General features: G+C 55.3%; 8 protein-coding genes across 8 annotated transcripts; 6 read left to right on the forward strand and 2 right to left on the reverse strand.

Moving 5' to 3' along the window:
- Nucleotides 1-500: 500 nt before the first annotated feature.
- Nucleotides 501-2206, forward strand: A1O3_02625 (uncharacterized protein; the record flags this gene model as incomplete). The annotated part of the gene is made up of 3 exons (XM_007732765.1): nucleotides 501-1571; nucleotides 1622-2022; nucleotides 2071-2206. The coding sequence occupies 3 exons, from the start codon at nucleotides 501-503 to the stop codon at nucleotides 2204-2206; spliced, it is 1608 nt and encodes a 535-aa protein (XP_007730955.1).
- A 368-nt stretch (nucleotides 2207-2574) lies between these two features.
- On the forward strand, nucleotides 2575-3669 carry A1O3_02626 (uncharacterized protein; the record flags this gene model as incomplete). The annotated part of the gene is made up of 2 exons (XM_007732766.1): nucleotides 2575-2945; nucleotides 3123-3669. 2 exons carry the CDS (start codon nucleotides 2575-2577, stop codon nucleotides 3667-3669), a joined length of 918 nt encoding a protein of 305 aa, XP_007730956.1.
- Nucleotides 3670-4318: 649 nt separating this feature from the next.
- A1O3_02627 (uncharacterized protein) lies at nucleotides 4319-5587 on the forward strand (the record flags this gene model as incomplete). The annotated part of the gene is made up of 1 exon (XM_007732767.1): nucleotides 4319-5587. One exon carries the CDS (start codon nucleotides 4319-4321, stop codon nucleotides 5585-5587), a length of 1269 nt encoding a protein of 422 aa, XP_007730957.1.
- Nucleotides 5588-7310: 1723 nt separating this feature from the next.
- On the forward strand, nucleotides 7311-8336 carry A1O3_02628 (uncharacterized protein; the record flags this gene model as incomplete). Its single annotated transcript, XM_007732768.1, has 2 exons — nucleotides 7311-7671; nucleotides 7723-8336. 2 exons carry the CDS (start codon nucleotides 7311-7313, stop codon nucleotides 8334-8336), a joined length of 975 nt encoding a protein of 324 aa, XP_007730958.1.
- Nucleotides 8337-8948: 612 nt separating this feature from the next.
- On the forward strand, nucleotides 8949-10225 carry A1O3_02629 (uncharacterized protein; the record flags this gene model as incomplete). Its single annotated transcript, XM_007732769.1, has 2 exons — nucleotides 8949-8967; nucleotides 9063-10225. 2 exons carry the CDS (start codon nucleotides 8949-8951, stop codon nucleotides 10223-10225), a joined length of 1182 nt encoding a protein of 393 aa, XP_007730959.1.
- Nucleotides 10226-11221: 996 nt separating this feature from the next.
- Nucleotides 11222-11554, reverse strand: A1O3_02630 (pre-mRNA-splicing factor ini1; the record flags this gene model as incomplete). The annotated part of the gene is made up of 1 exon (XM_007732770.1): nucleotides 11222-11554. One exon carries the CDS (start codon nucleotides 11552-11554, stop codon nucleotides 11222-11224), a length of 333 nt encoding a protein of 110 aa, XP_007730960.1.
- A 568-nt stretch (nucleotides 11555-12122) lies between these two features.
- Nucleotides 12123-13375, forward strand: A1O3_02631 (uncharacterized protein; the record flags this gene model as incomplete). Its single annotated transcript, XM_007732771.1, has 2 exons — nucleotides 12123-12770; nucleotides 12887-13375. 2 exons carry the CDS (start codon nucleotides 12123-12125, stop codon nucleotides 13373-13375), a joined length of 1137 nt encoding a protein of 378 aa, XP_007730961.1.
- Nucleotides 13376-14982: 1607 nt separating this feature from the next.
- A1O3_02632 (uncharacterized protein) lies at nucleotides 14983-15291 on the reverse strand (the record flags this gene model as incomplete). The annotated part of the gene is made up of 1 exon (XM_007732772.1): nucleotides 14983-15291. The coding sequence occupies one exon, from the start codon at nucleotides 15289-15291 to the stop codon at nucleotides 14983-14985; it is 309 nt and encodes a 102-aa protein (XP_007730962.1).
- Nucleotides 15292-16096: the final 805 nt, after the last annotated feature.

Here is a 16096-nt window from a genome sequence, read left to right on the forward strand (position 1 = left end):
GTTACTTACCAAGTACGCGCTCCAGCGGCATCTGACCAGGGTCTTGCTCTATCCTGCACTAACTCTCATCTTATGCAGAGGCCTTTCACTTCTGTTCCGAAATCCGAGTGTGTGTTTCAGGTACCCCTGAAATTGCGTGATGGGACAGTCAGATGAGCAATGTCACTCCCAGCCCGCTTGCCAGTTTCCGGGCATAAGCATGGACACGTTATCATATGCCTCTGCGCCGCCTTGCACCGCCTTGACGCGCCTTCAAGCGAGACATGATGCGATACTCTCCTCCTGTCCTGCCATCGTCCACTCTGCCTGTTTTGTCGTCCCTCGTGTTTCCAGTTTGTCAGCATCGTCTCCCATGTACCTTCCGTGCCTCACCTTGTTGTTTGCTGGGGGCCCCTTCAAGCGTCTATATCAACGCCCTCCCCCTTTCTCGCCCGTGATATATGACCTTCCAGCCTGCCGAATTTGACCTGGGTTTAGCTGAATTCTCCACCGGCTTCGAAATGCGCGAGCTTGAGACCACTCCCTTACTCTCCCCACGCTCCTCTCACGATGCCTCTTCAGATGTGGAGACCCCCCAACTGCAGACGGTCGCCGATGAACGGAAAATCGACAACGATGTCCTTCCAGAAACATCAACAGCCGGCCGGACCATTGGTTGGGGCAGCGCCTACGTCCTGGTCATATCTAGAGTCATTGGAAGCGGGATCTTCGCAATGCCTGGAACAATTGTGCAAAATGTTGGCAGTCCCGGACTGGCTTTAGTGTTATGGGTGGCCGGGGCTCTCGTTGCGTGGGCCGGACTGGCCATTGACATGGAGTATGGCTGTATGCTCCCAAGGTCGGGCGGCATCAAGGTGTATCTGGAATACACCTACCGCAAACCGCGCTTCTTCACCTCGACCATGGTCGCTGTACAAGCCGTGCTGCTGGGCTTCACGGCTAGCAACTGCATTGTCTTTGCAAAGTATACGCTTTTTGCTGTCGGTACTACCCCCGGAGACCTCAACACCAAGCTTCTGGCTGTTGGTCTTTTGACCTGGATCACCCTCGTCCACAGCTGCTTCTACAGGACAGGCATATGGATCCAGAATGTCCTGGGCTGGGTAAAGATTGCCCTGGTCCTTTTCATGATTCTCACAGGATTGTTCGTGGTCATCTTCCGGCACGATACGACATCACGCGTCCCAGATGTTGCTACCACGGCTGCATGGGACAGTCTGTGGACCGACTCGAATTGGCAATGGAATAACCTGTCGACTGCGTTTTTCAAGGTCCTCTACTCATACGCCGGATTAAGCAACGTAAACAACGTCCTGAATGAGGTCAAAAACCCTGTTAGGACTCTGAAATCCGTGGGCCCCATTGCACTACTGACAGCTTGCTTCTTGTATCTTCTCATCAACATTGCATATCTTGCAGTGGTCCCGCTGGAGGAGGTCAAACGGAGCAGAGAGTTGATCGCCGCATTATTCTTCGAACGTGTCTTTGGGCCTGGGTTCGGGGACAAGTTTCTTCCCCTTGCCATTGCTCTCTGCGCCGTGGGAAATGTCATGGTGGTAACATTCTCCGTGGTATGGACCATCATGCTCTGACTATCTTCCCAAATGCTGACGACTGATAGGCTCGGGTCAATCAAGAAGTGGCGAGACAAGGATTTCTTCCCTTTGCAGAAACTCTGGCGTCTTCCAAGCCGTTCGGCTCTCCCACGGGCGGGCTCATTGTTCACTATGTGCCTTCGGTACTGGTAATCGTGTTGCCGCCTTCGTCCACAGTTTACTCGTTCATTGCCGATGTTGAAGGCTACGCTGGTCAATTCGTTGCCCTGGCTGTGGCGGCGGGGTTACTCTTCCTACGTGTGCGAAAACCTCACCTTCATCGGCCATTCAAAGCATGGGTTCCCGCTGTTTGGCTGAGGATCGTGCTCTGTCTCTGCCTGATCTCGGCGCCTTTGTTCCCTCCAAAGAAAGGTTCAGCAGACGTGAATTTCTTTTACGCAACTTATGCACTCGTGGGCTTAGCGATGTAAGCCACGCCCTTCTGCAGACACGGCCAACGCTGACAATGAGACAGTTTAATCTTTGGAGTTGCTTATTGGTTCGTTTGGACTGTCGCCTTACCGCGCTACAGAGGCTATAGACTGGAAGAGGAGGCCGATATCTTGGACGACGGAACGACTATTACCAAATTGGTGCGCAAGGAAATATAATCACAAATAGAGGATTGATAAGCACAATATCAGATGATTGGAAACGCGAGAATCGACTCGCTGATATGCTCCCGGATGCTGCAAGACGATGTCCACGGGATTTGGCACGTCATCCCAATAACCCGCCTTCTATTGGCCTTGCCACTTGGGAGTAGGTGTATACGCCGTACGGAGGACTCGGCTACACGACGTGGACGTGTTGCACGCCCTACCCCACACATTGTATGGCCATGGCGCTGCTACGATGCCATATGGCGTGCTATCTGACAAATCAGATATAGATCTGGCCTCCCATAAGAAGGGGACATCCCCCCAGGCTGACGTTGTGGTCAAGGTGAAGGTGAAGGACAGCATCAACGACAATCACCATGGCATCCGCAGCAGTACAGCAGCCTACCGGGCACTCGACTTCTTTCGAGCCTTTGACAACCCAACTGAAGGGCTCTTCGGGCCCTCAACCAGAGAAGCATCATGTCCATACCCAGCTGAACTATTACAAGGACCCAGGCGACGGAAGTGCTCCACCTCCGAGTTATGTGAACAAGCCCGAGACGTATGAACGGCCATACGAGCCTCTTGACGTGTCCGTCCATGACATTCGAGGCGAAGAGAAGAACTACAGTCTCGACCAGAACGGGTTCGAGATTTACCGTCATGCAAGTGTCGAGAAGGACTTTGTCGACGACGATCAGATCAAGGCTCAATATTACCCAGAGACCGAGCAACTATTGAAGGACGCGTACGTACTGGAATGCCCAGGCAACCTCTCCTCCCCTCTTCCTCTCCTCTCCTCTTCCTCTCCTCTCCTCTTCCTCTCCTCTCCTCTTCCTCTCCTCTCCTCTTCCTCTCCTTTCCTCTCGTCTCCTCTTCCTCTCTTTCCTCTGTCGGTGCTGCTGCTAACATTGAGATGGAACAGGACCGGTGCTTCACGCATCTTCATCTTCGACCACACCGTCCGCCGAGCGCCCAAGGACCAGCGAGGGCCGACTCCTGCCGTCAACCTCCGGGGGCCTGTGAATCGCGTGCACATCGACCAGAGCTACAGCGCGGCCAAATCTCGAGTCCCGCACCACCTCCCTGCCGAGGCAGAGAAACTGCTTACGACCCGGTATCAGATCATCAACGTCTGGAGACCGATCAAGCCGATCCTGAAAGACCCGCTCGCCGTCGCGGACGCACACTCAGTCCCAGACTCGGACCTTGTTGGTGTTGGGCTGATCTACCCCGACCGTCGCGGGGAGACGTACACGGTACGGCCCAACCCTGAGCACAAGTGGTACTACCTCTACGGCCAGACGCCCGAGGAGGTGCTCTTGATCAAGTGTTTCGACTCGAAGTTGGATGGCCGGGCGCGAAGAGTGCCGCACACCGCATTTGTGAATCCCGACACCGTCGACGAGTACCCGCGGGAGAGTATTGAGGTCCGAGCCTTGGTCTTCCACGAGGATCAGCCTGCCGCATAGGTGCGACGTGGCACGGAAGGTTACTAGGTACAGGCTCTGTAGAATAGGTAGCAATACAGGGTTTGTACGGAGTGTTCCTTGGACACTTTCATTTCCCTTCGATAACACTCGCCTCACCTCACCCACTTGTTAGACCCTTGCGATGAATTCGATCGTGAGCTGCGTGGAAGAAGTACATACAGAGTAGTCTGCCAGTGCCACCAGTGCTAGGGCGCTGTTGGCGCTGTTATCGACCCCTGGAAGCGCCAAGTCCTGCGCCACGGTCTCAGCCTCGCGCCACGCTCGACAGTTCGGCCCGGTGGTTCTTGGCATATCCTCCAAGCCACACTTCACCCACTCCAAGCTGCATTCTTACGTCGTGTGTGCCCCGCGTGTGGATGCACGGCGGGCAAGGGGGCTGTGGTCGCTGAGCTTCTTTGCCGATTGTCCCTGCAGCTGTCACCTCTGACTGGTACCTAGTGGTGCGCCTCAAATTCATCCTCTGTAGCGTTGAAAAAGGCGTCCATATAAAATATCCTTAGTTGCGACTGATACCGGCTCGAGTTTCTTCACCTACCTTCGTACCTTTGTCTCGAGTTTCTCTACCTCGACCTCGACCTCGACCTCGAACTCGTGTTAAAGCGCTGTCCGTCCGTTGTCATCCATCATCATGTCATACGGCCCTCCGCAGGGTCAGGGTCAACCCCAATGGGGAGGATACCCTCCCGCAGGCCAGGGTTATGGCTCGCCATACCCTCAACAAGGTCCGCCGCAACACGTTGGCTATCCACCACACCAGGGAGGATATCCCCCGCAGCAAGGAGGCTACAGTGCTCCTCCACAGCATTTCGGAGGACCTCCGCCTCCCGCTGGGTATGGTGGTCCTCCAGTGCTTCCTCCAGGCCAGCACCCCGTAGGCGGCCCTCCCCCTCAGCACGGAGGTTTCCCGCCGCAACAGTACGGTCCACCTCCTCTGCCGTCGCCAGGGTATGACCCTCGAGCACAAGCGCATGGTGATGCCTCCGCCGACGCAGATGCTCTTCGCGCCGCGATGAAAGGGTTCGGCACCGACGAAAAGGCCCTCATTCGAATCCTGTCCAAACCCGACCCCTTGCAAATATCTCTGTTAAGAAACACATACAACCAGCGGCATCGTCGCGACCTAGAACGAGATATCAAGTCCGAAACATCAGGCTACTTCCGCGATGCGCTCGTGGCACTCGTACGAGGCCCCCTCCTAGATGACGTGCACAATGTCCATGAGGCGATCAAGGGCTTGGGGACGAAGGAGTCTATGCTCAACGACGTCCTTCTTGGCCGCTCAAACGCCGACATGCGCGCCATCAAACAAGCCTACCAACAAACATTCCAGCGCAGTCTCGAGGCCGACGTGAAGGGTGACTTGTCGATGAAGACTGAGACATTGTTCAGCATGGTCATGGCTGCAACAAGAAATGAGGAATCCACGCCTGTGATCCTAGCCGAGCTTGACCGCGACTGTAGCGACCTGCATCGCGCCATGGGCGGTCAGATCGGCACGGATCAGATCACCGTATGCAGCATCCTGTCCAACCGAAGCGATGGCCAGATCCGTGCCATCAACCAACACTGGCAGCAGAAGTACCACGGCAGCCTAGAGAAGACGATTGATTCCGAGTTCTCAGGCCACATGAAGGATGCTCTATTGTTGATAGTTCGCCGCGCTTCGGACCGTATCATGTCCGACGCCGTACAGCTGGAAGATGCGATGGCCGGGCTCGGCACCAAGGATGTTCTGCTCGTCCAGCGTGTCGTCCGGGTCCATTGGGACAGGGCACACTTGGATCAGGTCAAGCGCGCATACACACACCGATATAAAAAGGACTTGATCCAGCGTGTCAAAGGAGAGATCCACAACAACAAACACTACGAGGGCTTGATGGTTGCTTGTTTGTCTTGACGAGCTCTGATCCGATAGCCTTTTGTTTCTTCTCTGGCTTGTACTTGACAATGGCTACCCTGGCCATCTTATGCTGAAACGTGACGAACTTGGGGGCGGTGAACCGGACTCTCCTCCATGGAGGGGTTTTGTACTTTTATATCTTTGCCTCGCGGCTTTACACTCTGAGTCTAGGATCGGCCATCTTGGAATGGCATGGTCCAGACTTGGTCTATCGGCCAAATATCAATGTTGAATTTGACCTCTATTATTACACTGTTTGCTGGGTGGCCGTCGATGTTTGTCACCTGGCAGGGCATCGGCGCTTCCTGTGCCTTCGAACGCGCCTTGCTTCGACCTGCTCAATTCTGTGAGCGAGTGACGCCCAGAACCTGGCACGAGAAAGGCTCGGTCTTCCTTTTGGCGCCGCAATCTACGGGACGGAGCTCATCTGGAGCAGATCGGAGAATACGGAATACGGTGAGCCAGGATGGTATCATGGGTGGGAGAGATGGGAGGATGTCAAAACCCGATATCGCCATCGGAAAGGATCGGGAAAGGCTGGCTAGCGGATTGTCTTGGGCTCGTTCGGTGGATCGGGTGTTGTTCGGAGTGGTGGCCGGGGATGCGAGCTCGTACGGAGTAGAGGCAAATTGTCCGATGGACCGGTTTAAGGGCAAGATACTGTCTTGAAGAGCGCGGGTGTAGATATAGATACGACATGCAATACCTAGTAGTTAGTAGGGTTGAGCACCCAGTCCGCACCCGGATCCTATCCGGAGGACACCTGTTGGCTGTTGCACAGAAGCGCAGCGCAGGCGCAGGCTGGGATGGAACAACAAATTTGCCGAGGCTCGCAGTCACATGCTCCTGCTCCTGGCGGGGGAGCACCGGGCAGATCCCACGCTGTGACACTGTACGGATACGGAGCAATTACTCTCGAAAAAGCTGGTTCCCATTCCCCCACAAAGTTGCGAGAAGTGCCTAGGTAGAGAAAATCGCCCGCCTCCAACTTGGCCCAGACACCTGACACCTCTATGGGCGTTATTCGCCTTGACTGGGAGGAGCTGGTGGCCGGTAGACGGTTGCCGGTGGCCAGTCATCGCGTTCTCCTGTTGACCTGGCCTACTACCTAGGTACCTAGGGTAAGGAGCCTAAAGCCGTGCGCGTGCCTGGACGCCGCCCCGGTCGAATGATGAAATTCACAGCCCCCGGGTCAGGGACGTACCTCGGCGGAAAGGGAGAATTGCAAACCCTATCTAGTACTCCATACCTACCTACAGATGCGATCGAGAACCCACGCGCATAAGTCCCTCCTCCTACTCTCTGCATCATCGGCTGGGAACGGCCTCTCAGTTCTTGGGCCGAGTATCATAATAGCCGCGATTATCCTCTGTCCATTAAAGTGACCTCGCCCTATTCAGATTCATCATTGTTGATTCATCTTTCCTCTCCTGCTTTCCCCAGGATTGGCGTTGGACTGGGGTACGATCATTTCCCTGTCTCCGAGCCCCTCTTGTCACCAGTGCTTCCACGTCGGGCGTCACAGTCTCTCTTTAACCCTTCTCCGGTCCTTGACCACTTCTGCGAGTCGTGTGCAGCTCTATCGTCGTCCCGGTGTCGCAGTCAACCGACTAAGGACGGTTTACAACACCCTTGACGCCTACACACGCTTAAACTGCCGCCCTGCGCTCGGACTCTCACGCTACCCCAGGATATCCAGTCAACCCGGTGTTGTGCTACCATGTCTGCCAAAAGTGTGAGAGGCGAAGGCGGCAAGAAGCCGGCCAGCGCTGCCACCAACTTAATTGCTGGGGGTGGTGCTGGAATGATGGAGGCGCTCGTGTGTCACCCGCTCGACACGATAAAAGTGAGGATGCAGCTGTCCAAAAGAGGCAGGACGCCAGGGCAGAAGTCGCGAGGTTTCGTACAGACCGGAAAGGATATTGTGAAGCGGGAAACCGTCTTTGGCCTGTACAAGGGTCTAGGTGCCGTTCTCACCGGTATTATTCCCAAAATGGCCATTCGGTTTACTTCGTACGAATGGTACAAGCAACTGCTCGCGGACGAAAACGGCATTGTCAGCTCGAAGGCAACGTTCTTGGGTATGTTCGACCCTGCGACCAGAGAGTGGTGCGCTTGCTGACTGGACATAGCTGGACTGGGTGCCGGTGTCACCGAAGCCGTGGCCGTGGTAACTCCTATGGAAGTGGTCAAGATTCGGATGCAGGCTCAATACCATAGCTTGTCGGATCCGCTCGACGTCCCCAAGTACCGAAGCGCCCCTCATGCCCTCCTGACCGTCGTTCGAGAGGAAGGTGTCGGTGCCCTGTATCGCGGTGTGTCCTTGACTGCACTGAGACAAGGCACAAACCAGGCCGTGAATTTTACGGCATACAGCGAGTTCAAGTCATTTCTGCAGAAAGTTCAGCCCGAATTTGAGGGCAAGAATCTACCGGGATATCAGACCACCTTCATCGGACTGATCTCGGGCGCCATGGGCCCGTTCTCGAACGCACCCATTGACACCATCAAAACACGGTTACAAAAAACCCCTGCACAGCCAGGACAGTCTGCCCTATCCCGGATCACGGCCATTTCCAGAGACATGTTCAAGCAGGAGGGAGCCAGAGCGTTCTACAAGGGCATCACACCCCGCGTGATGCGAGTCGCCCCCGGCCAAGCCGTCACTTTCACCGTGTACGAGTACTTGAAGAAGAAACTGGAAGACAGTCGCTGGACCATTGTGGGAGGGACATTCGAAGAGTAGACGGCATACCACTACGGAGTACTCTGGACTGTGGCTGCATCTGTCAAAAGCTGGATGCACCGCCATGTGTTGTATTTTGTTTGATCAGTCGAGCGAGACCAAAAGGCATTTTCAAGCGCCAGATACCACGATATCACTGTACATAGCGGACAAATGAGCATCCTAACTGATTGGACTTCAAGACCTGGGGACTACAGGCTGTATTTACTTTTTGCTGGTGTGCCTGAACTGCTCTCCGCATCTTCCAAATGTACTCGTCATGTGATTGGGCAAGGCTAAGGCTTCATCAGGCTGCGCTCCCCGCTGTGTTTCCGCCTCCCTTGACCTTAAGCCTGTGTTGGCGTTGACGACCCTCGAGCCCCTCTTGGATCCACGTAAGTTCTCGGCCGACAACGAACGCTGAAACCGTTCTGCCTGAAGCCATCTTGCAAGTATCCGTACCCAGTACACATATAAGAAGGGGCCTCTGCCCATGTCTGCGTTTTAAAAGAGCAACATAGTCCTGAACCAGCCCTAACCGCAGATTTCCACGCCCGTTGACTGAAGTCTAGCCTGGCCGGCCATAAGGACAACTTCCACTTCTCGACATCTTGATACGCGGCACTCAGCACCATGCAGTCCGGGATAACAGGTAATTGAATTGCCCTTCTCTGTCACGAGCTTAGCTCTCGTTGGCACGCTCTTGGGATTCCTGAAACCTTCCACTGACCGTCTTGTCCACTCCAGCCTCCGCAGACTTGCACGAGGCCTTTTCAGACTTCGCGTCGGACCACGACCTATTCTCGCTACCCGTGACAATCACCACCGAATCCCTAACTCCTCTACCATCGATCCGGTTCCCATCGCCTTCGTCGACCTTCCATGCCTCTCTGCCGAGCCTGGACAACCTTCTCAGCCCGACCACGCCGCTCTACCTGCTCCTCCGCAAAGAGGCTTCCAAGCCCGACCTCGTAGCGGTCACTTACATCCCATCCCGGGCACCGGTGCGGCAAAAGACGCTGTTTGCGTCCACGCGCGCCACGCTCGTCCGGGAGCTGGGCAGCGAGAAGTTCGTCGAGACGATCTTCGTGACGGAGCGCGACGAGATCCTCGACCCGGCGCAGTGGGAAGAGCGCTCTGGACCCGCGACATCCTCGGCAGCAGCGCAGGGAAGCGGCGGCGCCGCAGGGGTTGACATTGGCCTGTTGAGTTTGGAAGAGCGCGAGCTGCAGGCCGTCAAGCGCGCCGAAGAGGAAGAGCGCCATGGTACCCGCGGTCGCGATCTCATGAACGAAGGCGGCAGTGGCGCCCGCTACAGTTCCAATGCTAATGCCGGGTCAGAGGACGGCGCTCCACGCCGTGCTGGCATCACCATGAATATCACCGACGAGGCGCGAAGCGCGCTGGCTCAGCTGGGCTCGGGGTCGGGGTCGGGCTCGCTGGTGCAGCTCGGCATCGACATCGCGACCGAGACGGTGACGCTGCTATCATCCAAAACCGACGTGGCGCCCGACGCCGTCCCGGGCCTCATCCCTCTCGACCAACCCAGTTATACCTTCTACACGGTCGCCCAGAGTCACCAGCAGCAAGCCGGAGCTGCGCCAGGGTCCATCTTCATCTACGTGTGTCCCGGCGCCAGCAAGATCAAGGAGCGCATGATCTGTGCCAGCTCGCGGAGAGGCGTGCTATATCTCGCGGCTGGAGAAGGCGTCAAGGTCCTGAAGACCCTAGAGGCCGGTGAGCCCGACGATTTGGTCGGGAGGTTGGACGAAGAGGTCGAGGCGTTGACCTTGGCCGGCCGCCCAGGAGGAGCGGAGGGGAGTGGTGACGAGTCCGCACCAGGCACCGGCACGGCCACGCCCACGCCCAAAACTGGCTTTGCTAGGCCTAAGAGGCCGGGAAAGCGATAGCCGGACAGAGGAGATGCCCGAGCACATGGAGCAGACTCACGTATCCAGTCATTTGGTGGCTTCTACAACGACTGGCCGGCTCAGGGCATTGCGAGACTTCCGGCGCCGAGCGGTGCATTGCATGGTCTGGTCATCCGCGCTATGGTCAGACCTTTTGGAGGTGGCGATGGCGCGAGCATGAACACGGCGAAATGAATGACTACAATCGAGCAAGACGGAAGCGGAAGCAGAAGCACACAATACGCAACGGCCTACATAAGGGGAGGGCGATTCACATGAAAAGATTGGAAACCATGTATTTGTTCGATTTCCCTATGTGGATTGACTGTGCGAGTCGACCATTCCATATGCCGCCAGCTCGTACAGATAGAGTCGATTGGCTCGTTACGAGTCGGGCTGGTCGATCCTGGCAGCTTCGTCTTTGACATGTTTTTCCTCGTCAGCGTCCACGGCTATTGGAACCCGCGCAGATGACAGCCTGCTTCCGGATCGGCACCAAAGAAAGCCAGCCATTTCGGCCTGTAGAATGTGTCAAGGCGCTGCTTGTAACATGGCGGCAAAAACCCCCTGCTGCTGTATACCATCGACGTGCAGACAGTCGACCTGAGATGCAGATGCTTCAACGTGCACGTCGAGTTGCGGGAGAGTTCGGTGACTCGAGGAATGAATGCGTGCTACTCCCATGCGGAGGGTGCTGCGCAAGCTGAGACAAGCACTGTTGTCTACATCTCTGGCGGCTAGATAGACCATATGTTCGATCGGTGAGGCCGGCGTTGGGTGAGCCCAAGCCACTCAGGAAGTCCGAGCCGCATAAACCCATGCGAGATCATAGTGTTTGTCGCAGAAAACTTCCATCCATAATCTTGCTCTCTAGGGGGGACAGCGTTCCGAACATGGAACTAACCACTCAGCCACGCAAAAAAAGAGGGTGTTTTTCTCCCATGCGAGGTCCTTTAGCGGGCGTAGCAGATGCAAAAAGAAAAAAGACCACATGTCTCAATATTGTTGATTTCTGAAATTTTTCTTCTGGTAGAACAAGTCGGTCCGGGAACTTCCCAGATTGATGATCTTGGGGCATCCATCTCTGTCTTTTTCCAGTCTTGTACATTCGAAGCAGTAGAAAGCGTCGCTGATGCCCTCTCCGCCGCAGACGACACATTTGTTCTGATAGTTGCCGAACGCACATTCGTCGCAGATGCGCACGAGCGTGGTCGGCCGCACGTATGAGTCGCAGACGGGGCATTTGCCATCGCATTTGTCGCAGAGGCGGCCGATCGAGATGCCGGGAGCCTTGCGGCACATGACGAGATCGGGGTGGTGGCGAGACATTGTGGTGATGTAACGGACGGTGAGGTTGGGTCTGGAGACGGGATTGCTTAGTGGATCGCGGGATAGCTCTTGTTGGGACGGTTAATGTTTGGTTTCCGTGTAGAAGAAAAGGGACTGGAAGAGGAAGAAATCAAGAGGCAAGGGAATAAATGCGGTGGAAGTGATGGTTGACAGAAATGGATGGCAACGCAGGGAAAAGTGGAAGAAGTGCAGCCTCACGAGCATAATTTCTATGTATCCGTAAGCCACCTAAGCCTTGCACTAGGCTTAGGGGCCTGTGAAACCCAAGGCGCCCTATAGTCCCTAAGTCTCTCCAGGCTTAGGCCTCTTTAGCCCCTAAGCATTTCTCCGCACTGTGACTGGCACCACAGGCACGTGCAATGGTGCCGGCCGGACAGACTGGACTTGCGGAGCTTTTTCTCTCTCCCCCATTCGAGGGTTGATCGATGCCATGCCGTAGGAACAGAGGATGGACATGGGCAACCCTGACCTTTGTTGACGGCGACCGCATCTGAATCCAGGAGAGTCTATCAAGCAGTGTGAGCCTAGGACAAAGAGAAGCACCACCATGATCTCCTCCGCCGTCCTCATCCCCGAAGACCCTCAACCTCAATCCGAATTCCCGGACCGAGAAGAAAGCAATCCGCTCAAACGTCGACAGTCGTCTGTGTCGACATCCTCTGGGTCCAGCAAGAGACCTCGCCTCGATGTGCCGTCTTCGAGCAACGATGCGGCCGCCTCACCCACTGCACGTTCCTCTGCCTACCCAGTCGCAGATTCGGCAACCCAGGCCCAGGCAATGTCTCCTCCCCCTCCTCCTCGCCAGCAGCCAGAGCCGCGGGGGCGCTCAACCGCCGCGGGCCTGGAGCAAGATAAATCGCGCAACAGGCGCTTGTTCGGCGCCCTGCTAGGTACGCTGTCGCAATCGACTCGGCCGTCAAAATCGTCAGCGTCAGCGTCCGCGGCGGCATCAACGGCCGCAGTAGCAACGTCGGCGGCGCGCAACTCCCGCCGCGACGAGATCGAAAACCGACAGCGTGAGCGGCTGAAGCGCGAGAATGAGGAGATGGCAGAACAGGCGCGGAGGAAGAGGGAGGAATTAGATCGTGTGCGGCGGCGTGAGCAGAGGCAGTGGGATGAGGAAGGCATAAAGATCAAACACCGGAATTTGCGGGCCATTGCTCGCTTTTTGTGCACGAGTGCTGAGCCGAGATTGGTAAGTTTGATGCTACTCCCAGAAGACAGAACGCCCCCGAGTATGGGCGGATAGAATACGACACACCAGGTTATGTCCCAAGAACAAGCCAAAGCTAACTTCTGATACCTATGCAGTACTACAAACCTTGGGAACTGCGCCCTCACGAGGAAGACGTGATAAAACGCCAAATCGACGAAGCCGAGCAAACGATCCAGCGCGAACTCGACGAGCTTGATGTAAGCCGACAACGACGGTCAGACGGTGCCGAGGAACCTTCTGGTCCGCGAAGCACGAGTCAGACCGCAGAGAATGGGAATCTAGACTCAGAGAAGCAGGACCATGATGCTGATGGGTTGCGAAAGGGAGATGTTAATGGCGATGGCGACGGCGACGGCACCTCGCTCGCTCCAAAAGGACCTGAAGACAGGCCGACAAGCCCAGCAACCGTGACAAAGAAGGTTGATGCTGACGAGGATGATGTGAGTCCTGATCCTGGGCGCCAGTCTCGGCCGAAACACCAAGACTCCATGGGAGGAGATGGAAGTGATCGGCCGGCAAGCAAAGACGACGACCATGGCGGCGAAGAGCTCGAGCAAGGGCGGGAAGATGATGTTATCTACTGATCATGCAGGGTTCGTTTCTTCTTGCTTGGCTGTGGTCCAGCGCTGGGGGTGCCCTCGTATTTCGTCGGGCTATGCCATAGCAATGAGAGGGCAGTGGGAATTCCGCATTCGTCTCCCTCGGGGCAGCCAGTTTCCACTTCCATCTTCTACATTTCTCCCTCGACTGGGCAGCCTCTCTCTTGAGACATCCCGTCGCTGGCTACCAACGGAGTGGAGTATTGACTTGTTCGCAAAGCATCTACCCGCCAGACCTGGTCTTTCCGAACACAACACTGGAAATCAGTCAGTCATAATACGGATTGAGGTTCGTGTTCATGGGCCGCGTTTCATCTTCATCTTGTAGATGGGCGAAACCATGTCATACATACATACTGCTACCGCCAGAAGCAACGCTTACCCGATTTTTGGCGACAGGAAACCGCAAATGCAAATGCAAAGGCAAAGGCAAAGGCAAAGGCAAATCCTAGGATAATAATATTGAACATGACCGTTCTTTGTCAAGGCCATCCATCCAAGAGCAAAGCACCGCCATCTTCATCATCCAGTCCAGTAGACGCAATTTGGCATAAGGTAGATGAAGAGGTTGATCAAGCGTGGGCATGGTATGGTATCGAAATACTGGAGGATGCATCTGATGGTTATTACAAGCAATACTGGAGGATGCATCCGATGGTTCTTCACAAGGGCAAGGCCGCCCTTTTCCAATACCTACCGTATCGTAGCTAATGCCTAGACTGAGGAAGTTCCCATCTCTACCTAGCTATAGAGGTGGGATTGAGGAGTTCCCATCTCTAGATAGAGGTGGGATTGAGGAAGTTCCCATTCCTAGATATAAGTGGGATTCATATAATACTACGTACGTAGTAGAATCAGATATCTGCGGAATCCTCCAGGGCGGTCGTCGAGGATATAGTACTACTACTACCACCACTACTATTACTATTACTCCGTGGCTGATCTTAGAAAGAGAAAGAAGAGGGTCTTTCCCAGTAGAGGTGGAAATTTCTCGACATGATCGAATGAGTGAGTTGTTGAACTGACCTCGAATGAGTTGTTGAACTGACCGCCGTTGATTCGATTCTGGCACCAACCCTGGATACCTTCACGAGCGACGGGTCAGAAAGCATAGTAGGTAGGAGCATCAAGGTGGTAGGAACATCAAGGTGGTAGGACTATCAAGGTCAATGGACAAAGAGAAGAGACAATCAGAAACCCAAAGAGGAGGAACACCAGAAAACCAGAAACCCACAAGCCATTGATTCTTGCAAGCCTTGGTGACGTGCAAGCATGTTCATTCGTATCCATATCTGTATCCATGTCCGTCGTGCACGCCCATCACCATCACCATGACGGATTCTGATGGTCCGGCAACGAGGAGGAACCTAACGCGAGAAAACAGCCCAAGCGTGCCTTGTCCTTGTCCAAACCATGTCCATGTTCCTGTCCCTGTCCAACAAACCCTGTGCGCTCGCCCATCGCCCTTCGCCCATGCCTGTCTGGCCATTATGTCTCGTCACATGTCCAGATTGGGCCGGCCATATGGTGCGTCCCTCGAAAGAGAGCTGCCAGTAAAATTGCTGCCAATAGCATGACCGCACGCGCCCATGTTAAGCCTTTGTGGCTTTGGCAGTCTTGGTGGTCTTGCCGTCTGCCTTCTTCGTGCCAGCTGCCTTTTTGGCGGGCTTCTCAACGCTGCCGATCACTTTGTCAGCTGCGCCCTCGATCTTGCTCGCAACAGTTGGCTTTCTCTTGTGATTTGCGGCAGGCGTGCCTTTCTTGACGCCGCCCGTGCTTTTGGGCTTGGTCGTGGTCTTCTTGGTGCCCGTGGTGGTCTTGCGTTTGCGGACTGGTTCGGTTGAAACAGTGGCAAAGACACGAGGCTTTGCGTTGCCGGTTGCGCCACGAGTTTGTGCCATTGTATCGTCGGGTGAGATGAGTCCGCGGTGTGCTTGGAATACTGGACACGCGACTCTGTTAGCTTTAGCTCAGGTTGATGAACTCTTGTTGACGTGAGAAGGTGGGGTGGGTGATGGGTTGGGTTGGGTCGCTGGGGAGGAATATGCCACAACTCGATGCGCATCTGCTGAATATCCTTGAAACAAGGCAGATCGAGTGTTTATATACTTGCGACAACAGATGAGTCACCGGCGTGATGAAAAGCAGGTGTGGGAGGTGGTGAGCAGGCACCCAAGTTGTCGCGACCTGACAAGCACGGCAGATAAGGCACGGGAATATACATACATAGCTGGTGAGTAGAGTGTCGCAACGTGATGAAGCTGTGTCGACAGATGGATCAGGCCCAGGCGACCAGACTGCAATAGTAATGAGGGTGATAGATCGGGGTTGTGGTGAGAGAAGCGTGGAAAAGTTGGACGCGACGAAGGGAGGTGGGAGAGTCTGCCGTCCGGAGCCTGGGCCCCTAAGCCTGGGTCTGGGGTCGAGGTGCAAGGCCAGCTCAGAGCTCAGAGGCGAGATCAACTGACAAGACAACAACACCACAACAACGCCAACGCCTTTTCTGTCAGCCCCCTAAACCCATATGTCCATTGTCCGCCCTCTTTTTTCGGCCTCGAGGCTTTCTGTCGCTTCTGCATCTGGGAGCTATGCACCACTTGTTCAATAGGCCAATCGCACAGCTGTCTCCCGCCTCGCCTCGTCTCACGGTAAGCGCCCTGTTGATGTGTTCCCGGGCGCTTCTCGCATTAGGCATTAGGCCCGTGT

The sequence above is a fragment of the Capronia epimyces genome (genome assembly GCF_000585565.1).
Source record: "Capronia epimyces CBS 606.96 chromosome Unknown aczIQ-supercont1.2, whole genome shotgun sequence".
NCBI classification, from domain to species: domain Eukaryota; kingdom Fungi; phylum Ascomycota; class Eurotiomycetes; order Chaetothyriales; family Herpotrichiellaceae; genus Capronia; species Capronia epimyces.